The sequence below is a fragment of the Primulina huaijiensis genome, chromosome 2, assembly GCF_012295235.1.
Source record: "Primulina huaijiensis isolate GDHJ02 chromosome 2, ASM1229523v2, whole genome shotgun sequence".
NCBI lineage: Eukaryota > Viridiplantae > Streptophyta > Magnoliopsida > Lamiales > Gesneriaceae > Primulina > Primulina huaijiensis.
Genome location: NC_133307.1, coordinates 5,159,515 through 5,185,301, shown reverse-complemented (window position 1 = coordinate 5,185,301; position 25,787 = coordinate 5,159,515). Strand labels below are relative to the sequence as shown.

General features: G+C 35.5%; 2 protein-coding genes and 2 long non-coding RNA genes across 6 annotated transcripts; 3 read left to right on the top strand and 1 right to left on the bottom strand.

Annotated features, from left to right (window-relative positions):
• Positions 1–961: 961 nt before the first annotated feature.
• Positions 962–6,528, bottom strand: LOC140959102 (uncharacterized). 2 transcript variants are annotated; one of them, XR_012171912.1, is made up of 3 exons: positions 6,069–6,528; positions 1,375–1,614; positions 962–1,270 (listed from the first exon to the last, which is right to left on the bottom strand). It is a non-coding gene; the product is annotated as an uncharacterized lncRNA (long non-coding RNA). The 2 variants fall into 2 exon arrangements; XR_012171913.1 differs by lacking the exon at positions 1,375–1,614 and having other exon boundaries at positions 6,157–6,528.
• Positions 6,529–9,534: 3,006 nt separating this feature from the next.
• LOC140965598 (uncharacterized) lies at positions 9,535–13,404 on the top strand. The gene is made up of 6 exons (XM_073425708.1): positions 9,535–9,958; positions 10,345–10,435; positions 10,637–10,797; positions 12,542–12,569; positions 12,724–12,832; positions 13,164–13,404. Exons 1-6 carry the CDS (start codon positions 9,752–9,754, stop codon positions 13,255–13,257), a joined length of 690 nt encoding a protein of 229 aa, XP_073281809.1. The 5' UTR covers positions 9,535–9,751; the 3' UTR covers positions 13,258–13,404.
• Positions 11,476–12,234, top strand: LOC140965605 (uncharacterized). Its single transcript, XR_012173118.1, has 2 exons — positions 11,476–11,769; positions 11,809–12,234. It is a non-coding gene; the product is annotated as an uncharacterized lncRNA (long non-coding RNA).
• Positions 13,405–16,787: 3,383 nt separating the features above from the next.
• Positions 16,788–22,843, top strand: LOC140965586 (AP-4 complex subunit mu-like). Of its 2 annotated transcripts, none has more exons than XM_073425696.1 (13): positions 16,788–16,973; positions 17,689–17,783; positions 18,045–18,248; positions 18,538–18,654; positions 18,771–18,899; positions 20,400–20,526; positions 20,606–20,712; positions 20,825–20,929; positions 21,141–21,235; positions 21,817–21,904; positions 22,012–22,072; positions 22,183–22,256; positions 22,538–22,843. In XM_073425696.1, exons 1-13 carry the CDS (start codon positions 16,916–16,918, stop codon positions 22,634–22,636), a joined length of 1,359 nt encoding a protein of 452 aa, XP_073281797.1. In that variant the 5' UTR covers positions 16,788–16,915; the 3' UTR covers positions 22,637–22,843. The 2 variants fall into 2 exon arrangements, with proteins under 2 accessions (XP_073281797.1, XP_073281791.1); XM_073425690.1 differs by having other exon boundaries at positions 18,538–18,657.
• Positions 22,844–25,787: the final 2,944 nt, after the last annotated feature.

Genomic DNA, 25,787 nt, shown 5'->3' with positions numbered 1-25,787 from the left:
TTCAAATATCTTGTTCACCAATCGCTGATATGTTGCTCCTGCGTTCAAAGAGTCCGAATGGCATTACCTCATAGCAATAGATCCTTGATCAGTGATGAAACTAGCCTTTTCTTGATCCTCTGGGCTAATCATATTTGATTGTATCCTTGGTGGGCATCAAGGAAGCTGAGCAATTCGCAACTTGCGGTTGAGTCGACCAACAAATCAATTTGAGGCAATGAGGAAAGATCTTTCGGGCAGGCTTTGTTTAAATCGGAGAAATCTATGTAAAGACACTATTTCCCTCCAGTCTTTGGGGCCAACGGCCCAACACAACATTTTCCAACCACTCCAGGTATGAAATAGGCCTGATGTATTTGGCCTTTGAGTTTTTCCACTACATCAGCTATATGTTTATTTTTGTTTGGACCAAAAGATCTCTTTTTCTGCTTAATCGGTTTCATACATGGATCCACATTAAGACGCTCATTTGATTCTCCCTCCATGAGGTGTATCTGCTATTTGGATCTTGATCAAGTTTTTGCTTCTTCTCCCCCAAGGAATCTGTGTCGGGTCCCTGCCTTCTCTAGGTCTCGATTGCATTTAGCAAAATAGACGCATGACATTTTCTTGCGAGCTTGCTATCACCAATCGCCTCTCCTGCCGCTTCTAGAGTCGGGAACTTCAGCTTCATGTCACTACAAAAAAAAACGCTGAAAGACAACGGATTTTATCAGTTGTCTTTTTTCAGATAAAAACAAAAAAATTAATTTAATATATAATTTTCCAATATCAAATTTTAAAATTTGAACAAATGCACGCTGCGGGAACTATTATACGCAGCGCACAATGCAGGCTGTGGATAATACATTTAATTAGAAATAACACATCCACAACCTATAGACGCAAGTACCCTCAACTAACCAATTAGGATAACAGGGCAGTAAATGAAAAAAAATAAGTTAACATATTGTAGCATAAATAAAGGAGCAATTAAAACTCAATGTCGTCACGTAAAAGTTAAATATTTCATACAAATCGAGTTTGAACAGTTCTTTATTTAATCATAAATATTTGAAAACCATAGCTTGATAGCTGGTGCCTATCAATTTAAGTCTTTTCTCGAATCTTTTAGAATGCTAAGCAAGTGATCAGGAAACAAATGAATGTAGAAATCCACATCCTCCCTTGGTGACATAGTATAATGACCAGGAAACAAGTGACGGCTCTTTAAGAATGCAATCACAGTGTGTGGATTAAGGCCAACTACATTTCCCTTGTCATGTTCTCCCTGAAAATAAAGAGCAAGCAATCTTATAAGACTAGGAAACAAATGAATTATATTTTATTATTCCTTGGAAATTTTGTAATAAAATATTATAAAATATTAATTACCGTGAGATCAATGATCACGTCTTGAGTATCAAGTCCAGAGGCATGGTAGTCTTGGACTTTGATTTATAAAAACAAGTTGGTTGAGCAAAAATAAGTTAAAACTAATGCAGTTTATTTGCATGTCAAATCAGTTCTAGACACATGAGATGGACCACGAAATGAAGCATTGTGTGAACCGAGACAAACATACCACAACAAAATGTCCACTGCCTCGCTTCAGCATGTGAGGTGCCAAGAGTCCTATTACAGATCGATATTGGCCCCGGTACATTGACATCAAATGTAGCCTAATAAGAAGGCATTTATTCAGATGATTAATCTCAGTGAGCTCCCCTGGCTTAAAGATAAGTAACATAATTCAACTCTTATAATAAACTTACTTAACGGTGAAATAAATTTGATATTCCTTCGAAGGAAAAGAAATAAATGAAAGTTCATGTGTATGTTCAATGAGTCAGCTTGGGGATGCAGAAGTAACAATACATATACTGTAGTATCCATATGGATATTTGAGTATAAAGACAAGAGAGCTCATAGCCAATGAGGAGGCATCAACTTAGTTTATGCAAATTACTTTCCTAATCAGAAAACATACCCGGAGCATCTACTGTCATTTTATTTTTCTCTCCGTCTCCCAGGATAAAAATTCATTATATACAGAAAAACAATAGTGAAAATGTTAGAGATCCAATCTTGTAAAAACTAGTAAGCTCCACTTTTTAGAAATTGCAGACCCTAAGCCGTAATTACGCTTTTACACACATACACGCACAAGTACATATGTAACGTCCAAAAAACAAGTCCACGTAAACCACATGCATGCAAATTATTTTAATTACTTAATTGTTTTATCTAATTGATTTTAAATGCTTGCATGATATTTATTATATGATTAAATGTATAATTACATGATTAAATGATTATATGACATGATTACATGAAATTAAGTATTTATCCGAATATTCGATAATATGCAGGGGAAATGAGACCGGGGACGACCAAGACTAGAATGTTTATTTTTATTTAAAAATGTGCAAGGCTTCCTAATATGATTTAAAAAATGATTTAATTTTCCTAAAAATGTTGGAGTTCGAATTATTTTACGAGTCGAGCTCGATTTTTCTCGGGAAGCCGGTTTTGGGCAAACAAAGAGTTTTAAAAGATCAAAAATATTATTTTATGAAACTAATTTTATAAACTTTTACTATTTAATTAATTAAATATTATTAGGTCCAATTTAATTATTTAAGTATGCCCAATTATCCTTAATCATGCAAGCCCAAAACCAAAGCCCATTTAACTTGTTAATTAAATTATAAATAGGTTACTTATGTCTTCTAAACCTCATAAATCATCTCCCATCAGCCGTAAATCACACCTTACACACACACACAATAATTTCAACAATTAAGAAGAAAGAAAAGCTTGTGTTCTTCGTCGTCCGGTCGTCCAACGTCGCACCCTCGCCGAAGATCGTATATTTGAGCGTTATAAACGCAAAGGCACGTTTTCTAAACTCTTTTAACATCATACAAATCATAATATGCTTGATTTAATTGTTTATGCATGAAAGAAAAGGTGTTTGAATATTTTTACGGTAGAACGTTTATTTTCAAAAATACGATGTTTTTACGCTTTTATGAAAATCGTTTTTGAATCCAACGAGTACGCTGCCAATACATTATAAAATATGATAGAATTATGTTCAAAACATGAGAAATTTAAAGGAAAAATGCAGCTAGAACCATAGGAAAGAATAAAGGAGAAGAAACGTAGGTTCATGGATTGTGCAATATTCAAGTGGCTCGATCACTATGCATGGGGCTTAGGGGTTCGACCAGGTCTAGGGGGGTTGGGTCTTAAGGTACGTGAGTCAGGGTCAGGAAGGGTCCTAGCATGGGAAGGACCCCTTGCTCACAGCGTTGGAGGAGTCCCGTGGAGTAGGGACTCCTGGCGCGAGTGTGTGGGTTTGGTAGAAGCAGGGAGGGGTTGCGGCTGGCTTGGGCACGAGCTAGGCTGGTCCATCAGGGTCATAGGGTAAAGGGCAGGGGTCGGGCCAGGTTCTGGAGCGGCTAGTTTCGCGTCTGGCTTGAGCAACGTGAAGGAAACTCTTGCGCGCAGCCCTGCATCCTCTTGCAGCAGGCTTGCAGCGCTTTGGGCGATGGTTCAAGTGGCTGGGCTAGCCTGGGTACGGGCCAGGTGGGTCCTAGAAGGCCTAAGGATGATGGGCATGGGCTGGGCCAGGAGCTGGAGTGGTTGGGCTGGTCGCTGGCTCAAGAGGGCGTGAGGGAGCACATTAGCACGCAGGTTGTGTTGGGCTTCAAGGGGTTCGTTGCTTGGGTCCAGGGCTTGGGCTGGTCTGGGTAGGATCTGGGCGTGGTCCAGGGATGGTTAGGGTCAGGTGGGCTCGGTGGTGGCTCAGCTATAAGAGGTTTGAGTCAGTAGGAGTTCATATGCGTGAGTTCATCCTTGTGCAGAATCTGTAGCTTGGTTCCAGGAGAGTTTGGGTAGGCTAGGGGCTGGTTCTTTGGGCTGGGCTTGGTCAGGAGGGTGCCTAGGTGGGTTGGCTAGGGTTTGGCTTGAGGTGGCTTGGGCATGGCTCGAGTAAATTGGGAGATGGCTCGGGTGGTTCGTATATGTGTCAATTTCGAAAATTTAAGAACTAAAATTAGAACCAGGGGTCCACGGGTGCGGGTAAAATTATATTTTATGATTTAAAATGATGATTTTGATGATAATATGTATTTTTATGATGTATGATAAAGTTGTGTAATTTTTACTATTTAAAATGATATTTTTGGAAAGCTGTTTTATTTTATGATTTTTAAATAAAAAGAAAAAAATATTTTTGAGTGATGTGAATTGACTTTGACAAACGATATGATATATGATATAAGATTTTGTGGTGATGTCGTGAGGGGAAAATGTTTTGAGATACACGATATTTAAATGTTTTGAGATACACGATATAGGAGATTAAATGCATGTTAAATTTTAAAATGTTAAATACATGTGGGTTAGTGGAATTCTTAGGATATTGAAGAACTTAGAAAAAATAGGTTGCATGCACTACTTGAGCTAGATTTAGGAGTCAAATTCGGGAAAATTTTTGGGTTAGAATTACAATTTTAAAGAGTTTTAGAACCGAATTGAAGAGTAAGATTTAAGTTAGAGGTTAAGTTTGAAGTGGATAAGGGAATCTAAGCTTTGCAATCATCAAGTCAAGGAAAATTTCGAGGACGAAATTCAATTTAAGGGGGGGAGAATTGTAACGTCCGAAAAATCAGTCCACGTAAACTACATGCATGCAAATTATTTTAATTGCTTAATTTTTTTATTTAATTGATTTTAAATGCTAGCATGATATTTATTATATGATTATATCCGGGGAGGTGCGTGTCTATCTGCTGTGCTGTCTCATATCTCTTAGAGATCAGTCTTACCCTTTTCCTATCGTCGGTACTGTACCCAGCAGAGACAGTATTACCCGTTAAGATCTGATGTCACTCTTTTACGGCCCATTTAGTCAACCAGATCAAGCGGCGCAACGTCAGCAGCTTGATGTATGAGAATTTTCCAAGAGGTCACCCATCCCAGTACTACTCTCACTGATGCACACTTAACACAACATTATGATTATGGTAAAGCTGTGCAATTTATACTGTTTAAAATGCTATTTTTGGAAAGCTGTCTTATTTTATGATTTTTAAAGACAAGGAAAAAAATATTTTTGAGGGATGTGAATTGACTGTGACAAACGATATGATATATGATTTTGTGGTGATGTCGTGATGGGAGAAGGCCACAGAGGGAGCCCATCTACGGGAGAAGGCCCCAGAGGGAGCCCATTTATGCGAAAAAGCCCCAGAGGGAGCCCATCTATGGGAGAAGGTCCTCAAGAGAGCCCCGACGATCATATTTCCACGGTGGAGCCTAGTGCACACCTCCATGGACCATGTGGAGCTAAGACTGTAGTCGACCAAAGGATAAAAGCTAGTCACTTTCAAGGATCAAACTTCATCCAAAATGATATATGATTGAAAACTTATGATAAAGATGATTATTATGATATATGATTCATGAAGATGATTAAAGCTATTTTTAAATGATTTATTTATGCTTAAAGTATTTTTAAAATGATTTTTCTATTTATGATTTAATTATGTTTTAATGATTTTTAAATTGTTTATTTATGTTCAAAAGATTATTTTAAATAAAAGTATGAATTTTAATGCTTGTGATTGTATATGTATTATTTGCTATCCATGTTTAGAACGTGCTGAGTCTTTAGACTCACTAGGTTTGTATGATGCATGATTGGATGATTTATGGGAGGCGGTGACGATTGAGGGGATCGAGTGCAGCACTACACACCCGAGGGCCTTTATGTTTCCGCACTAGCTTGATAGATTTATGATTTAAGGATTTATGTTAATGATTTTATTAGAGATATCTTTATGCTTAATTTTATTGTTAGTTGACCTTTTAAAAGTCGATTTAGGAATTTTGGTTAATTGATGATTTAGAATTTATTTTATGTACTTGATATTTCATATGTTAAATTATTATGATTCATGATTATGTTAAATTATTTTACTTAATAATTTAGAATTTATGATTTAAGATTAGTAGGAAAAAAATCGAGGTCGTTTCAACATATTCCACTGAAAATCCTGAAATAGATTTCTAAAAACCTTTGTGACAACAATCAGACATTAATAGATCGATTTTCCAATAACAAAACAAATGGTGTTCGCTTGGGAGTGGAATTCGTGGACGTACCCGTCGATTGTGGTTGCTTGGATTTCCTTCTGGTTCCCATTCTCAGTGGGACCGAAGCAAACCTGAGATCGGACTGAAATCGTGAGAATAATCAGCGCCTTACCTCATGAGGACATCTTTGATTCAAGCTCAAAACTTGCGATTGATGGTACAAATCGAAGCTACAAGACGAGCTACAACTCACGGTGGTTGATGTCTCATTTCTGGCGGATGGGAGACAGTGGTGGAGAAAAGCGAAGGGGAAGAAGGGTTGAGCGATTTGGAGCTTAGGTATCGACGTGTTTGAGATTTGGATTGGTTTTTTCTTTTCAAAAAGTTTGGGATGTGGGTTGGATTGAGCATATATGGAGATTTGGCATCGTGCTTTGTACGTGAACTACAAAACATCATTTAAAAAATTCAAAGACAACGGTTTTCGTAAAATTATTGTCTTAAACCTAAAAAAATTCGCTCAAAGACAACAGTTTTTTTAAAACAGTTGTTTTAGTCACAAAAAACGCGCTCATAGACAACGGTTTCTTAGACAAAAAATTCCTCTCAAAGACAATGGTTTAAAAAATCGTTGTCATAGCCACAAAAAACCTTTTCATTGACAACGGTTTAAAAAAAATTGTTGTCCTATAGTCAACGAAAACACGCTCAAAGACAATGGTTTAAAAGAAAAAAGGCAACGATTTTAACAAAAATCATTGTCTTTTGATTGTTGTTAAATCCATATTTTATTGTCGTGTGGTATGTGGACGCAATGGTTCGAAAAAAATTAAGGCTTGGACGGCCAAGTATCACATTATAAGCCGAGGAGGTTTTCACCACTAAGAACTTCACCATTTTTATGCTCCGCCGTGGATAAAGATCCCAAGGATATGGGCAGAGTGATTTCTCCTATCACTTCAACTACTTCTCAGGCAAAGCCGACAATGGGAGTTTTCACCTGCATTAATTGAGCATTGCTTAGACCCAACTTTTGAATGCCCCATGAAAAATGATATCTATCGAGCTTCTTGAGACCACCAATATTTTCTTTACCCAAAAGTTAGAAATCATGACAGAAGTGATTAAGGCGTCATTGTGTTCTCCCTGAGAGGCTTCCAAGTCCTCTTTTCCAAAAAACATTTCCTCGTCTGTCATTGATATCTTGTTAATCGACTGAGCTACGGTTAAGTGTGAGCAAGTGTGGTCTTCTCTGGTGGCACACACAAGGGGCATGTTCTTCTCCCTCTACTCTGGTTTTTTACCCATTTCGCCCCGTTCTCATTGCTGCTCACGTGGGCGGTTGTCATCATGACGTTTGTTGCCTCGCCGTTGATTGTTGGACGTATCCACATAGTCACCTAAATGTCCTCATCATCTTTTCTATTTTAGCCAGAAGGCTGAAACAATATTCAGTAGAATGACCTTTATCTCTGTTGAATCGACAATATTTGTCAGATCTTTGACGCTTAGAATTTTCCTTCATCGGTCGAGGGGGTTGCAGTAAACCTTGCTGATCTACTATTACCAGTATGTCTAATAAGCGTGCCTTTAAGGGAGTGTACTGGAGTAGCAGACTTTGAGCCATTCGTTTTTCCTCTCTCTTGATCCCTTCCATTCGCTCTTCTTCCATTCTTCTTTTCCCTAAGTATCGTGGTTCGATGGCATCTACTATGCGTATATGTTTTTTTAGCTCTTTCTAACAATTCTTCCAAAGTGCTTGGGGGCTTCCCGGCTATTGATTCCTTGAATTTTATGTGGCAGAGGTTCTGCTGCATTATCCCGGCTAACAGGTCATGGTTAACATGGAGAACTTCATGCACAGCCTGCGTGAACTGTTGTACATATTCTCGCAGGCTTTCTCCCTCTTGTGAATCATAGCAAATAAGTAAGCCCGTTGTTTTTGGGTATTTCTTGTTGATAGAGAACTGATGAAGAAAACGTTGAGTCAGTTACTTCAAACTACCGATGGTTGCTGGAAGGAGGTTATTGAACCAAGCAAGCACACGACCAGATAGTGTAGTTCAGAAGATTTTGTAGTAAGCGACTTCACTAATATCATATAAATCGGCCTTCGCATAGAATTTGTCGAGATGATCTTGTGGGTCGCCGTTCCCTCATACTCTGGTAAGTTGGGTATTTTCACTCCTACTGGTACCGACTCAGCTAAAATGGCAGTGGTAAAATGGCTACGCTGAGTAAGTAAAATGGCCAATCGACTGTCTTGTTCATTCAAAGTGCGAGGTCCTTGTGCGTAAGAGGGGAGAGAGATACTTTTTCTCCGTTGGGGAGGGTGATGTGTACGACCATCTGATCCCTCTTCCTTGCACGTTTCATCTTTGTGCCTCGTCGTCATTCAAGGGTCTTGGAAAGACGAATTATCTTTGGGAGTTGTCTCACCAGTATCAGTGTGTGGATGGTGCGCGAGTATCTGAGCCACTGCTTCGGCTGCTGCGCGTTGTCTCTTCCATCATGGCTTTCAGCGCTTCATGGGTGATGAGCATCTTCGACTGCGGAGGATTAAGAGGCGGGTGTCCCTTAACGTTGCAAGAGGTTTGTGAACGAGCGTACATCCTCGAGTGATGAAGTGACTGTGTTCCCACAGACGGTGCCAAGCTGATGCAGCTAAAATAAACATATAGCATAGACTGTGACGTAAGATACGCTTGGTTGGCAAATTGAACCACCTAGCCGGTAAACGATCCCACCTAGCTAGCAAACAAATCCACGTAGAAGGTATACAAATAACCTTGCGGGGCGTCACCTGCATCACGAACACTCGTCAGGAGGGCGCCAGGAGGGTTCCCGACGTTCCCGGCGTAGACATTCCTACGTTCAAGTCAGCAAGCAGTTCGAAGAAAATCCCTGAAAACTAAAGAGTTTGAACAAAAATGAGAGCATACCTTGAATTGTGTGAGAGTTCATCAATTTATAGACTTTTAAGAGTGTCTAATGGGTTTGGGCGCTTTCGTAAGCACAGTCCATATTCTGGCTTCAACAGTGTTAAAACTCAACAAATAGCTAATTGAATTAAGTTTATTAAATTGAGCTTATTTTTATTAATCCAACAAATAATTAATCCAATTGGATTAAATAATTAGATAGGGCTTGTACCCATATATATATTTATATGTATGTATATAAAATATGAGCCCCGAAAGACGACTCATGAAAATCAACTCATGTATCACCGAAAAGAAAAGGTGCAAACGAATTAGAAAAATATAAATCAATGCATGAAGGGAAATCTGTATATCCGACGCAAACGATTCCGTGAGATTCAAAGTGGCAGGCCACATGATGATTTTAACTGTTTATTATTATTTATTAAATTAAAAATATTATCGATTGATTTCCAAAGAGGATAAATAATTATTTATAGTTTTACTTCAAAGAAAAAAATTTACTGCAGAAAATGTTAAATTATTTTATTTTTTTTAGTTTTTTTAACCTAATTGAAGCTGGACGAATGTTGGGTTCCGTAGTTTCCATGGAAACCCAACGTGTGACGACACGCTGAAAGAAGAAAGCTGAGGGGAGAAGAAATTGATTGATTTCATTGATTTTGATATAATTGAAATTATCCCTTTTTGTGATGTGTATTTGTTCATAATTTGCCAAACTGATGGAGTCGGGTAGGGTTCGTGTGAAGCGGAAAACCCTGGAGATGGTGCATCAGCAATGTCAGATTGCAATCCAACAGCTCGCTTCTGGAGGTGATGTTGATGGTGATGATGACCGAGACGGCGATTGCGAACTCGATAGTGTTCCTCAAGACTCCTCCACAGGCACATCGTCGGAACCTGCTAACTGCGACACCGACACGCCGGAGGTAAAGGGTCTTGTCTTAATTTATGGCTTTTCTTGTCCATCTATTTTATGAGTAATGCTGACTTTTTAAAAAGTTTCAAGTTTTAGAGTAAATTAAGAAGAAAATTATAAGGTTTATGTCTTGTTTGATGAATGATGGTTTTGAGCTGAAGGAATCGTGGGAATTCATTATTTTGCTGGAACTGAACTCATAGCCTTAGAAAAATTTAAAGAATTTTTATTTCAAAAACACCCGTTTTGCTTCTCCTTGTTCATCCAGGTTCTTTCATTTTCATATTTTTTATCCTTAGAGAATTGACTTCTTTAATCAGCTCTCTGATTTTGATTCTCATTGTAAGGATATGAAGAATTCTCTAAAGCCCATACAATGTGTAATGTTTGTTGCAGTTTTATGATGTGTTGAAATCTAGAGTTGAATGTCCTGATTTCCTCAAGAAACTAGAAAATGCCCAGGCGTCGATTCAACGAAACATGACCGGTATGATAAAAAATTGCTGCTCAGACACATGTAGGCGCTTTTTATGTTCTTTTTTAGACCAGTGGATTGAAATAGGATGATTTTATACGATAACAAGAACAAGATTCTTGATAAGAGAGATGAGATATGAGCTTAATCTATTTTTTGCTTTTACAAATATAGCTTTGACTGTAACTTAGGTTTTCATGGTATATGATGCAGAGGAAGGCAATTCCTGGGACATGATCAGCGAACATGAACTTTGGGAAGGTGGAGATGTTGAGATAGACTCCGAAGATTATGTTTTAGTTAGTCAAGAAGATATAATGGAGGGTATAGCTGCCTTCATGGCTGCATATCTATCATCTCTTAAACAAACTAAGGTGATGATAAGTTTCTTGTTACTCGGCCTCAAATCAGCAATCGCATTTGATCTAACCTTGTCACATGCAAAAACCTGTTTTAATTAAGATTTATGAACTTGATTGTAGTCTACTGGAGTCCATGTACTGTATACCCTGCATTGTTTGAGATTTTTTGATTTAGCCTGGCATAGTTACTTTATTTATCGATTTGAAGGTTATTAACTCCCAACTCATGAATGAGCTCAATTTTGATCTTGTTGGTTTTGTTTGTTTTGACTTCTGACATAATCAAGCCGCTTTAAATAAATTTTTTCAATATTCTGATTTCTGAGGGCTTTTACTCTAATTAATTGGTTTTCTATTCATTAAATTGTTGAACTCGTGATGCTAGGAACCCATTGGATCAACTTGAGCACTATGATATTTCTGACTAATGTGTTTAGTGTTGCACTGTTGCTGACTTTTTACTTTGTTCAAATGTATGTGTGCATCTTGTCCCTTTATAACTGGTGTACGTGTGATTCTTGAAGTAAAACATGCATGCCAACAAGGTTTAGTGGTATAATGAATTTTGTCGCAGGAGCATGTATTCCAAGGATTAAGGTACAACAGTACAGTAAAGTAATTTGAAATCACTCTCAGCTCTGTTTATGTTAGAAGATCTTTCACTGAATTACTAGGCCATCTCAGGTCAGGCAATTGTACATTCTGTATATATAAAATTTAACATTTTTTTCTAACAATTTATGATTCTTGCCAAATTATATATGTGTGTTGCGAATGTAAAAATCTTATTAGATTATTATCCGATTGCAGTTTTTCATTTTCATTTGACACAGCTGGCATTGACTTACCTTTTTATCAGTGTTCTAAATGGCGGTCGAGGCGGCCGCCTAGCGGTAGGCGGCCCTCGACCGCACCGCCTATGCATGAGGCGGGTGTTTTAGGCGGCCCAAGCTATATGACGTTGGGGAGGCGGCGAGCAGGAAGGTCGAGGCAGGGCGAGGCGGCGAGCAGGCGGGCGAGGAGGCAGTCAAGATTTTTAAGTTGTAGTTAACAATTTTAAAAACTTAGTCAACAATTTTAAAAACCTAATCAAAGTCAACTAATTTTAAATATTAAAACCCTAGCACACCTCACTTTCTTTATTTTATTTGTTGGTTTTCACTCTCAACTCTTGAAATTTAAACTTAGTTTTTTGGTAAAAATAATTATATTACTTTGTTAGCATAATAGCATTAATATGATGATGAATTTTTTTTAATTGCACATTATCTAGATGATATTATATTTTGTGCTTAAACATTATTTAATTGCACATTTTATATAAAAATGATTATATTGCATGATTATCTATAAAAAAATTACTTAAAAAAATTCAACCGCCTGGGCGCCGAGGCGGTAGGCGGTCACCGACCGCCCCGCCACCGCCTCCTGCCATTTACAACCTTGCTTTTTATGTTATTTACCTTCACTACGGAATGAGAGGGGCTACACTGGTTTGGATATAAACTACCATAAACTAGAACCTTCAGTTGCATACCAATGATAAAACCCTCTGTGCTGATAAATGTAGATGATTCTCATGCAGAATGTTATCGGGAGGACTTTATGCTTTGTTAGCCTTTTCAAAGTTAGTTTAGTTGTTGAGTTTAATAATTACCTGTTTTCTTGCATCCCTGTTTCTTTTTCTTTTTGTTGAACGTGGCCCTTATCCTTTCATATGCTTTTCTTCTAAGTTATTTGCTGCTATGATTTGCAGGATTTAACACCCAATCAGCTTCAAGAGGGTGAGTCCAACTAATTTTCTCCCACGTCATATTTTGGAAACTGAGTAGAGATAAAATTGCATTTTTAACCAACTTAACACTATTCGTTCTTTGAAGAATTTTGTAACCGGAGATAGTTCCTAAGAGGGGTGAAATTTTTTGAAATTGGTTTCAGTGCTGAGCAAGACATTCTCTATCAAAAAGAAGAAGGGCAAGCTTAGGAAGGCATTGGATGGAACAAAAGTTATCTACAGCGTAGCATCTTGGGGAGCCACAGCTATTGGGTTAGTTACCTTTAGCAAATCTTATCTTTTTTTTTTCTTGCAACCTGCATAAGCAATTTTTTTTGGGTGATAATCTGATGACCTAAATAAAAAAAAATCAATTTCGTTACATTATGTGAACATCCTCGGAGTTGAGCTTGCAAAAGAATATGAAAAATTCGGTAATATCCTTGAGGTGTTCCTGCCATCGGTTCCTCCAGGTCTTCACACTTTTATGTTCGTACTAAATATAAACACGGATTGAGGTCCTGTATCATTTTTCTCCAGAACTTTGTAATGTCTAGTCTGGCATTCTAACTCGTACAATGATTTGATTTTCGGCATGACGCAGAATATATCAGAACCCGGCCATTTTGAGGGCTGCCTCTACGGCATTCTGGACTTCTTGCTATGTTATTCGAAGCTATTCTGAACCGCCCGAGTGACTTCGGAATTGCCCCCTATGTGCTTGAGGGCAATTTATTTGGATGTATTCTCTGCTGTGTAAATATTTATTTGAAATGATCTATCTGCACTGATGTCGATACTGTAAGTGTAAATGTGTTGTGTCACATATTGAACTTTTTTATGGTAATGATCCGAGTCGCAGGTGATCCACTAGTATTTATCATACATGAAATTTAAACTAGGCCTGCTCAAATTTAGTTGGTCATCAAATTATGAATAGTAAAGGTGCCAAGTTGCATAAATCGTAGTCCAAAAAACATTTTTTTTAAGTTTGAGATTATTCAGCTTACAAAAAAATAAAATAAAATGGAAGGTATATTTGGATTAGTTGATTTGAAATTAAATGGATTGAATTCTTTCTCAAAATATTAACACGTTTAGGAATTTTGATACATATTTTGGAAGGATTTAAAAGGATAACGGATGACCAACTATATGCCATTTCAAAACAATGAATGTTCAAATTTTTTGGACCTTTTAGATGATGGCAAAAATTTGTGTGAGATGGTCTCACGGATCGTATTTTGTGAGACAGACCTCTTATTTAGGTCATCCATAAAAAAAATATTACTTTTTATGTTAAGAGTATTAATTTTTATTGTGAATATCGGTAGGGTTGACTCGTCTCACAGACAAAGATTCGTGAGACCGTCTCACAAGAGACATACTGTTAGATGATAATGACGGATTCATTCATTCGACAAATGATAATCATTTGAAAATTTTGAGGGAGTTTTGTTTAGTGTAATCATATGAGCATTAATATGTATGATCGAACATCTTCATGTACCACCAGTGAAACGTGACACACAACATCACAAATGTTAGTCGAGCTCGAGTGACATTTATCTTTATTTTAAGCGGATGAATCAATCAAGAACAAGTTTAGAATATATAGTAATTATTAAATGTGTTTCATGATTGCAATCATATGTACGACTATATTGTACCATAATATATTCAAAGTCTTTATAATTAATAAAACATAAAATATTATTAAAATAAAAATCGTTTGTAAAACAAGAGTCTATCAAACTGAAGCCTACAATTGGCTTGTAGGACATCTACTTGCTCAACCCTATTTCATGATTATTGTGTATCGTGAGCCACCAACTGACTTGACGAACCAGTGTGCTACAATGACCCAGGACATTGCAGATCCAAAATCTCATTTTGAGTGTGGGAGACACAACTGACTAGGTAGACCAGTGTGTTACACATTCGACGCCTAGACACAAATTGAGCATGATTCCTAGTTTGATCCTTGACACTACCAGTTCATATTTATGCACACACATATTGGGTTGTATACTCATATATTATGCACTAGGAGATTTGTCGCTGATGTTCATTGCTTTTATCTTAGGCATCACATTCTCACAGGACAGGTCTCAGGCTGGACGAATAAGACAGACATGGCAGTGGCTAGTGGAGACCAAGGGAGCTTCCCGTGGGTTGGTCTTATCAAGATTTTCCCTTAAGTTTAATTATTAATAAACTATTTTGAATTAATTAATAATTTATTAAGTTTTATTTAATGTTTTGTATATTGTTTTTATTTATTTATTTAAGTTATATTATTTTAGAAACATATTTTATGTTTTTGTAGTGTTCAATTTATTTACAAAATAATAAAATTAGCTTATTAATATTATTTAGTTGTATTTTATTCCAACTCTTTTAGACATTTGAGTAGATTAAAGTGTTTGACAAATTATTTATGTATATCAAACTTTTGTTAGAATAAAATTTTTATTGACTTATTTATTATTATTTATTTAAATTCACTAATTAAATTTTGACAAAACACCTCAAAAATCTTGGCTTGTTATACTAAACATAGGAATAAGTGACAACAAACTCGTACCAAATATGCACACACAGCCAAGTCGCAAAAGAGCAGACACCAAACCAAAATGTTACCTCATCATAAGTTCCAAAAAAACATACCAACACACTTTATGGATGCATTAGCCATTCGCTTAAGCTAAGCCTGCCGTCGTGATCGAGCTTCAAGAAACAATTGGGATTATCCACCAACAACTCTGCCACACACATTTTCTCATATGAAGCTAACTATGGAATGGCTCGTAAGGTATCCAGCTCACTGTCCATAGCATTTGTTATCTGCGATTTAGCTAACTTCTTTTCAGCAACCATTTCTTTTATGAGTTTTGACATTCTTTCCTCTGTGATGTCAGCTGAGTTGTTGATTGCAGCAACAATTTGACCGTCACCTTCAATTATTTGTTTTCATTTCTTCGAATTCGTACATACACTGGGGTTGGACGGTGGTGTGTGAGTTACAGACATTGATTCTCCATCTCCTTCCGCAAGGCGATAAAATGTCTTCTATGCCAAATTCCACATCATTCAGTACTTGTTCTTTCAAATTTAACACAACTTGGATAGCAGCGGAAAAACTCTATGATCGGCTACCCGTTGACCTATCATTGCCAAATATTTCGCACTAGTCTTGATAGTGTGGCCACTATTTGTATCACATAACTCGAACGTTATTGGTCACCTACAACATGTTTTGCAATAACATCACGTAACTTTTAAAATACGACTGTAAATAGTTTGAGTGAAACATACTACCTTCAATAGCGTTTCACATGCCTCATTTGCAGCATCAACCATGTTCTCCATGTCATTCCAACCACCCCACTTTTGGCTAACATTGAGGACAAAGAACTGTAATTTTTCTTCCACACGTGGATTTTGGAAGTTATACGTGGATGCCCTCATATATCGGTATGTGTAAATGCACTCTTCATGGACGATTCATATAAAAGTTAGTAATCATTACAAAATCCATTCTCACTTTTATGCAACAATGACCAGTGTAGGGTGTACATAAAAACATATTTTAGCAACAAATTATTGATATATTAATATTTCTAATTTAACATAATATAGTTGCTAAAAAAAATTCATGCATCCACAATTACAAATATAAGCCAACATAATCAGTACATAACTTGCAAACAAATAAGGTTTACAACATATGAGATCGAATGAAATTGTATAACAAAATACAAGACATTATGATTCTATTTTGAGTTTTCAATGAGTAGAGAGAAGGACTTCGAATGATAGCCTATGTTTTTTTAAGCAAACCAAAAGTTCTTTGGATCACGTTCCTAGCTTTGTTATGTTTACAATGGAAGAGCTCTTTATAATTCTGTGGGGGCATTCGTACGATTGCCCCAAGCATCCCTATGATATGGTACTCTTCGATACAGAGTCAAGGATCCAAGGACGTTTGTGTTTCCGTTTTCACATAAGTTATAACAATGTATATTAAAGTCATATTTTTTGTTAAATAATTTAGTCATTTCTATTAGAAAAAAATTAAACAATATAGTGAAATTACATCATGATATTAAACCAAATATTTTAACCTATTTGAACTTTAAGTCCATTATCACGAGTTAAGGCATCACGAAAAACTCTTGCGTCTGATAATCAAGTCTACCAAACAACCCCTAAGTAGCGTGTCCCAATTTACTTTAATAACCAGCTGCGGGTTTGAGTTTGACCCGAGAAGTCGACCCATATTAATTTTGGAATATAGGCGGTGTGATTTCATTTCTGTGTTCAGGCGAGGAGGCGTACTGTGAATCATCCACCATGATCTCACAATTCTTCGTGCTTTCTCAGAGAGGGGACAACATCGTCTTTCGCGACTGTTAGTTGCATAATTCCCCATCGAATTTTTTTATTTTACTTGTATAATGTAGCATTTGATTACGTTGTCACTGTAATTTATGAGATGTTTTCTCCGTTTTAAACTTGTGTCGAAGTTTTATTGGATTTTGTTTCCAATTTGACCTTAGTTTTTTGGGATTTCGTGGTTTTGTGTGGCTGAAGGAACATCAATTTCTAGCTGGAATTATGTTTTATCGTAGATCACTCGGCTTTAGCTGGGGCTAGTCATGTGAGAATTGGGTTATAGTTTTTACGCACAGGTTTTTAAATAAAGCTAGAGTGAATTATATTGAATGTGGTCTGGATGAAGCCCATAATCATGATAATCACTGAAAATTGCCCGACTTAGATCTCACGACTGAAGAGATTCTTTGGGTAGGATGGAACTTCTGATTGGCTGACATGATAACTTAACACAGCACTCGATGCAGGTTGATATATCTTGGAGAAAAAGTTACATTTTAATGTGGATATACTTGAAGTTTGCATTTTTCTTACCTCCCTGGTATTGCCCGACAAGTCAGAACTAAGTCCCCCGTACTAAAGAAAGTTAGGTCAACTTTACCAAGGATGAGATAAACAAGTAGAATCTATTTTCCTTTTCTAACTGTTTTCCCCTTCCATATTTCAGATTTGGCTGTGTTTACTTTATATATATATATATAAAATATATTTTAAGTGTCCCAATTATGCAGATCGTGGTGATGTGCAGAAAGGAAGTGCAGAGATATTCTTCCGCAAAGTTAAGTTCTGGAAAGAAGATGGCAAAGAGGAAGCACCCCCTGTCTTTGTGAGTATTTACACTTAATAGTCGTCCATGCCACTGCCATTTTATTGTTAATTCCTTTGTTTTGAGATGTTGATGTCTCATACATGGATCTCATCTTTTTTTTTCATTTATTTAGTATTGGGCAGTTTTATATGATGTTTTTGACTCACTTAAATTGTTTATCTGTGGTGAACCTCATAATGTCCTTCAAATTACATGCATTCTATTACTGATTCCACTAATGGATCAGATACTTATTCTGTATCATATCTTTTTTAATAGAATCTGGATGGTGTAAACTATTTCCATGTGAAGGTGGTTGGCCTATTATTTGTCGCAACCACAAGGACCAACTTCTCACCTTCCTTTGCCTTGGAGCTTCTGCAGAGGATTGCACGTGTCATCAAAGATTACCTTGGTGTTCTGAATGAAGAATCATTACGAAAAAATTTTGTGCTCGTGTATGAGCTCCTGGATGAAGTTGTAGTAAGTACCGTTCAAAATGCAGAATATTATTATGTTTCATTTCACAGAAAATGCAATATACTTTTGTCCTCTACTGCGATGTTGCATTGATCAATCTTTTAGTAACTTTCCTTTTAATACATTTTACGTGTCTGATACTGCATCCTATTTATCCTTTATTAGAAACTGATCTTGAGCAAATTGTGCAATTATTTTCTGATGATTCTCCAAGCCTTCATAACATCACATCTTAGGTTCTTCTTGATGTTTTTTTTTTTTTAATATGGCCATAAGTATTTTTAAATTTCAGGATTTTGGTTATGTACAAACGACATCTACTGAAGTTTTGAAGTCTTATATATTCAATGAACCGATTGTGGTTGATGCTGCGCGTTTACCACCTCTTGGTCCTGCAGCTCTGTTTATGGTGGTACATTTTATTTCTCAAAGTTTGAATTGGCCAGCCAATTAGGTTCATTTCTAGTTAGTTTTCCTCTGTTAGGCCTTTGTGTGCATTTTGACCTTGCCTGATAATTCTTTCAGCAAGGGACTAAAAGGATGCCGGGAACTGCTGTTACAAAATCTGTCGTGGCACATGAACCTGGAGGTAGAAAGAGGGAGGAAATCTTCGTCGACATAATTGAGAAAATAAGTGTTACATTTAGCTCTAGTGTAAGTTATTTTTATTTCATTGAATTACATACAATTAAACCTCTATAAATTAATAATGTTGGGATCATGAAATTTTATTATTTTAGAGAGGTATTAATTAATCGATAAATAAATAATTTATTATTTTAAATAGCATTTTTTTTTCAAAAAACATAAATTTAATTACATAAAAAGTCATTGTGTTTCACAAATGTCGGTATCATATTCTTTGAATTAATATATATAAAAATTTCATTTTACATTATATTTAATATTTATAAAACTAAGTGAGTGATATTCATTGTTTTTAGTAATTAAATTTATTCATTATATTGACTTATCAAATAAAATTAATTGTATAAACAAAAACAACAATAAAACTAGGTTCCCTTCTTTTGCAATCATTTTTTCTACAAGTTTTTTGAAAAATAAACAATATAATCATATTTTACTAAAGTGTCCTAGTTATGTCTGTAATTTTATAGAATTATTAATTTATTATATTGATGAGACCGTAGTTTTATGCAAAGGTCTTCCAAAAAATTATTATCTTATTAATTTATCGAAATTATTAATTTAGCACATTGACCCAAGTCAGGACCGAGAAAAATTATTATTTTAGAGACATTATTAATTTATCGAGTATTAATTTATAGAAGTTTTAATTTATATTTATCCATCTAAGTTTTACTGGTAGATTCTTCACCTGAAACCCCAATTCAATCATTATCTGAGTGTTTCTACAGTATTCTGAAGATTAAGGAATGAAATCATTTCACTAAAAATTGTAAATTATTGTTACTCAATTTTGTTGGATAACTTATTCTTATTTAACTTTGTTGTACTACAAATGCTATCCATTTGACACCCGCCTAATTCCTTAGGCTGAACATGTCTAAAATATTGTTTGTAAAGAAACAATGAGTCTTCATTTAGGTTGTGTTTGGATTGATGAATTTGAGATTGTTTGAAATTCCTTGACTTGCTTGGATGGACAAATTGAAATAAATTCCAAATCTACTCCATGTCAAATTATGCAATTTCAATAATAATTGTGGTTAATTTTAAAACATTCATCTTTTAAATCCTTCCTCAAATCAAATTTATCCCTCCAAATCAAATTCATTCATCCAAGCGCAACCTTAGTTCATCAGTAGTAAGTATTAGACTGTTGTAACTTGCCAGTTTTGATGTCATTTTTCTTTGGATGAGATGATCTGTCAGCCTATTATCAAGATTTGACAGAATTGAATTAGGAGTTTGATTCGCATTCATGTTGGGTAGTGTACATGAGATCCACCTTAACATTTGAAAAGGACTATTTCCCTTCCTGAATCTGGAGTGGGTTCTTTTGGAGAATAAAACCGAGCTTATAGCTTCTCGGGAGAAAGAAATATTTGGGAACAACCTTGTGCTGTTTGATCCTTATCCATTTCATTACATTGGATAGTGGTTTTCATGTATCATGTATTTTGTTAAAGATTAAACCTAAGCCGCAATGATGAAACTAATGCTGAATAGGGATATATATCGACTTCTGAAATTGATGGCACCATTCAAATGAAGAGTTATCTAACTGGAAATCCAGAAATCAAATTAGCTCTTAACGAAGATCTGAGCATCGGAAGAAGCAGCATTTCAAGTTATGGTAATCAACCTGTTTCTTCATCTTAGCTTTCAACCACATTTCTCTTTTAACTTAAAATATATATATGTTTGCTGAATAGGCTACGGTAGTAGCTCTCTGGGGGCAGGGCCAGTTATTTTGGATGACTGCAATTTCCATGAATCTGTACATCTGGGTAGTTTTGACGTTGACAGAACATTGTCTTTGGTGAGTAATACAGGATGGTTTGATAATTTTCCAAATTTCCAATCATTCATAAGGTCTTTTGAGTTTCTTCCATATTAAAATCTTGATATTTGCTGTTTTTTGTGCCTGCCAGGTTCCACCAGATGGGGAATTTCCTGTCATGAATTATCGTATTACCCAGGAATTCAAGCCCCCATTTACTATTAACACCTTAATTGAAGAAGCTGGATTGCTCAAGGTAGGTAGTCTCTTGACTGTCAAAGTGTCTTTTAAATGTAAAATTTAGATTGAGATTAGAATATGTGAACTTAATTGAGGATAAAGCATAGCCATGTTTCTTGGTTTCTTGTATACACTCTAGTTTCTTAAAGTTTTAACTGCATAGATTAATTGCAGCACCGTGTAAGCAAGGATCCGACTTCACATTCTCTTTTCTCTGGCTATTTTAGGCTGAAGTGATTTTGAAAATCCGAGCTGAGTTTCCTTCAAAAACCACTGCCAACACAGTTTTAGTAGAGATGCCATTGCCAACATGTACAACCAGGTAAGTTCAGTTGGTTTCACTTTCAGTAATATGTTTTTTTTTAAAATAATTGCTCATTGTTAGGATCAAATACCTCCATCAGGCCTGTGTTTTTCATGATTTGCATGAGTATACTAAAGAGTTGCTAGGCTCATTGTGGTGGTTAAAGGACACCTCTGATTCTGCACCTCAATACGTGGGCCATTGGGGTTTAAGGTTGTTAGATAATATTCTAGTTATGGATCAAGCAGGAGCATTAGAATCATTAGTGTGACGTTCTATCCCTACCAGAATCCCAAAAATGGTGGTAATGGGCTAGCCCACTATGATCATCGTTGGTCGTGAGACTTTTGCTTCTTAAAACACTTAGCGTGAAGAAATTATAATTATTCTCTTGCTATCACTAACATGATAGAATATAAATTTGAGTTCAGCTCTCAGCTTTCTGATATTATGGGAATTGAAGACATTGTTACTGAACACTTGCCAAACTTAGAAAGTTCTCACAATTAATCAATGAGCATTTGTCCTTTACCATTTCAGATTATTTACCTCTTTTATATGGTATGCTGAACAATTATCATTTTTCATTCGAGTTTTAGAGTTAATTTTGATTTGGAAGCTGGAGTAGTTGGACAAACCGCTGATTTCAAAGAATCAAACAGGAAACTTGAATGGAATTTGAAGAAGGTAGCATCTCATTCTAGCGCAGATAGCACAATAAACCATGAGTTCAGTTTCTTTAGTCACCTTTATATATTTTGTCATTGTTGCTGATAGTATTTCATGTTAAACAGTTTGTTGGTGGGTCTGAGCACACCCTACGTGCAAAATTAAATTTTTCACAGGAGTTGCATGGTATGATCATAATTTTGAAATTTTAGTCCGATTCGATCTGGTCGTTTATTTCTTTGTATATTACTGGTGAATCTTTTCCATATTTACATTCATGTTGCGTGATAACACAGGAAATATCACTAAAGAAGCTGGACCTGTGAGCATGAGTTTCACTATACCCATGTATAATCCTTCCGGACTGGAGGTAAAGCTGGGGGGGTGCCCCTTAATTTTGATTTTGAAAATGGTACATTTTAAATTTCTTGATGTTAAATTTGACCTGTAAAACATGTCATATTCGGCATTTATCCTTTCGAGGACCGATCTTTTAACCAAAAACGAGATTGTGCTATCTACGAGGGATTGGAGGACCTTTTGCAACCATTTTGCCTTAACTACAACTTACTGCAGTAATATTTACAGATATTCTAAGGCAACAGTACGGTAAACCTTACATGAGTTTTATAATGTCATTCATTTATGTAGGTGAAGTATTTACAGATAGCGAAGAAGAGCAAAACACACAACCCTTATCGGTGGGTGAGATACGTCACTCAAGCCAATTCTTATGTTGCTCGAATATAATAGCAGCCTGTGTATTTTCCCTTTTTGTATGTCTGCTGTCAATCTTGTGGTTTTTATTTTTAACTTCACACTAGAGTTTCGGGTTTTTTGAGCTTGTAATGGTAAAATTTTTTCACAGTTTTACTTTTTGACTTTTTTCAACGACAATTATCGTCACTGATATAAATGATTTTTTTATATGTAACCAAAATATGATGTTTGAAGGAGACTGGCCTTCGGCTTAAGTGGTCTCACCCACTTTCCCATATAAGCGGCTCATATGAGTCCTCCCCATCTCATAGTTAGGAAATCTCAAAAAAAAAAATGATGTTTAAAGAGTACTAGATGTCCTCTCTTATTTATTTTCCTCTTTTCATATAATTAGGAAAAAAGGTTGTGTTGCACGTTGAATAAAGTTAGTAAAAATTGACTATCCAAATGAATTAATGTCATGTCGATTGTTTGTTTATTTTGTTTCTGACGTTACTATGACAAATATAGTTGAACATTTGCATTGAAACATTTTTATTATATCATACTTATGATGTATTTTAAAACACGTACTTGTTTTCAAATCTTTTTTATTTATCCTAAAACTCGATCATTTGTATATCTTTTTTCCAATAATGTATCTTCATAGTCTTCATATTAGATCTTCTTTTGTTGCTCTGTTATTATTTTGGATGTTGGATCATGTCGTTTTGTTTGAATATAACTTTTTGAAAATACACAATGGTCAATTGTTTAATTAATAATAGGTAATACTCCTTTGTGAGTTTCGTTATTTTTGTCAAATTTGAAAAGAAATTTATATTATAACATGTTTCCTACTTATAGAGTAATTTTTTAAATTTATCTAATCTCGAATAATTGTTGCAAGCTTCGTCTTATGAGTTTAATTTATTTTTCATTTCGTTCACATATTTTGAAGTAGAAATATGAGTTCATATAATTGCCTAAGATTATCATATAATAAATAAAATTTAATTTTAATTATTACATAAACTTTATCTAATATATGACTTGACATGAAATATATTAAACAATATTAATAAATTTATAATTTATAAACCAAAATAACAATACATTTAATTTTAACTTCCAAATTCTAATACGATTTATGATACAATTAAATCACAGGCAATTTTTCAATAAATCACCAAGCTCTAGTTTCATTTAGATTTCACTTCTTTGTCCATCAAAAGTTAGTTTAAGCTCTCTAACTTATAAAAAAATTTCAAAAATATCCTAGAGCTATTTTTTAGATATGCGACGTTATTGGAACATTTTATGTTCGCAATCTTGATTTTGATGTTAACAAAAATTGTTATTTTGTTTCTAATAACTTTATCTAAGTGCGTAGAAAGCTATCGAGCCAAAACTGAAACTATCGAGACGCAAACTGAAAACACCAACTAATTGCCCAAAACTGAACCAGTTCAACTGATTGACCAGCTGATAGGTAGTTCAACAGAATACTTTCAGAAGCCCGATCAACTGATGAAGAGCCCAGCTGACCAGTTCAGCAGAAGCAGTGAAATCAGTTCAGCTGACGAGCCAATTGATTTCACCAAACTAGTTCAAGACCAGTTCAACTGACCAGTTCAAAACATCAGTTAGGAACCGATCAGTTTGCAGAACACGACAAGCTTATCTCAATGGAATCCAGTTTTGCGCATTTAAGAAAAGAAATTGTCCAGTCAAAGGACAATAATGGACGTTGCAGCAGAGCTTAAAGTCAAGACGTTCCAGAATGACTGTCAGAAAAGACAAGACACAAATATATATGGAACAGATTCAAACTACAACGGACAAATTTGACGAGTCTTGATGAATGGCCTCGAAACTCCTATAAATACAAGATCAAGACCATCAAAAAAAAAAAAAAAGAAAAGAAATACATACAAGTGTGTGAAGAAAAAGGGCACACTAAAAACATATCAGCTTTCGAGAAGCAATCATCTCAAATTTGAGGGAACACTTCAAAGTGTTATCAACTTAGATTAGAAGTATTTTTCCCTCAGTGTGAGAACATTTTCATATCAGTTCTCACACATTCACACACAATCACTCACACATACAGAAAAATTGAGCGTACTGATAAGTTGAGTGAGTCTTGCACAAAGACGTTAAACAAGTGTTGGCTGGAAGGTGTTCCCTTCAATCTAGAACTAGGAGTTCAGTTAGGCAGTAGGGTAAGTCCTAAGTTGAGTGAGTTTGTACAAAGCATTGTATAAATCAAAGTCTTCTAGTGGATCCTACCCGAGGTGGTAGAAGGGGTGACATAGGAGCAGTTGAAGTCTCCGAACAACCATAAACATATCTTGTGTACTTAACTGTTTAACTATCGATTTCAAATTTTTTTGGTCAGTTTGAGCTGTTGTTATTTCAGTTCTCACCATAACTGAACTGATATATGCAAGAGCTGATTCCCCTTATTTCAGTTATTCCGTTTACACAAGTTACAAAGGATTTCAAATTAGTCAGCTTTCTTAACGAATGATTATTTCGAGTTTATTCTGCTTCATTTTAAACCAAACTCGATTTAATTCATCGGTGTTTACATTCTTAGAACATGAGCTATTGAAGCTCATTGAGAATATTGTGTTTGAAGCACTTTCACAGGTTTCAGATTAGATCCATCAGACGTTGTTACCGCTATCGAGTTTGCTCAAAGACTTAAGACGCAATCTTTCAAACCTATATACCATAAATATGAGGTTTTTTGTTATTTATTTATTTATTTTTTATCTCCTCATGCTTTCGTTATAAAAATAAACATTTTACCCATTTGACTAGAATGTCATTGGGTCGTATTTATCGTGTTTTACAGATTGCTCCTCACAGCCTAACAACCAGTCGCAACAGATAGTTCCTGGAGTATATCCCTTCAACAGTTCTTAGCACAACCCTGTATCGTTTCCTACCTCAAGGTGTATAGTAAATAAGTTTAATTTGAAAATAATACATGATAGGACATAAAGCCTTGGTTCTTTTATTCAAACATACAAAATATTATTACATAATAACGTCATGTATATGATAATGAACTTGTTTAGCTATTTATTTTAGCTGGAATTACAACACACATAAACTGAAAGAAATTATTACAAATTTTATCTTGAAAAAAAATGAAGAGGTTGAATGATGCATTCATATTCTTTCTGCCTTA

What these genes read in the sequence shown, in the direction of transcription:
- LOC140965598 (XM_073425708.1), top strand. Translation starts at nt 9,752, where the DNA reads ATGGAGTCGGGTAGGGTTCGTGTGAAGCGGAAAACCCTGGAGATGGTG. An exon ending in GCGACACCGACACGCCGGAG is followed by an intron (nt 9,959 to 10,344) that starts GTAAAGGGTCTT and finishes TGTTTGTTGCAG; the next exon opens with TTTTATGATGTGTTGAAATC. An exon ending in ACCCAATCAGCTTCAAGAGG is followed by an intron (nt 12,570 to 12,723) that starts GTGAGTCCAACT and finishes AATTGGTTTCAG; the next exon opens with TGCTGAGCAAGACATTCTCT.
- LOC140965586 (XM_073425690.1), top strand. Translation starts at nt 16,916, where the DNA reads ATGATCTCACAATTCTTCGTGCTTTCTCAGAGAGGGGACAACATCGTC. An exon ending in AAGAAGCTGGATTGCTCAAG is followed by an intron (nt 20,930 to 21,140) that starts GTAGGTAGTCTC and finishes TGGCTATTTTAG; the next exon opens with GCTGAAGTGATTTTGAAAAT. An exon ending in TTGAATGGAATTTGAAGAAG is followed by an intron (nt 21,905 to 22,011) that starts GTAGCATCTCAT and finishes CATGTTAAACAG; the next exon opens with TTTGTTGGTGGGTCTGAGCA.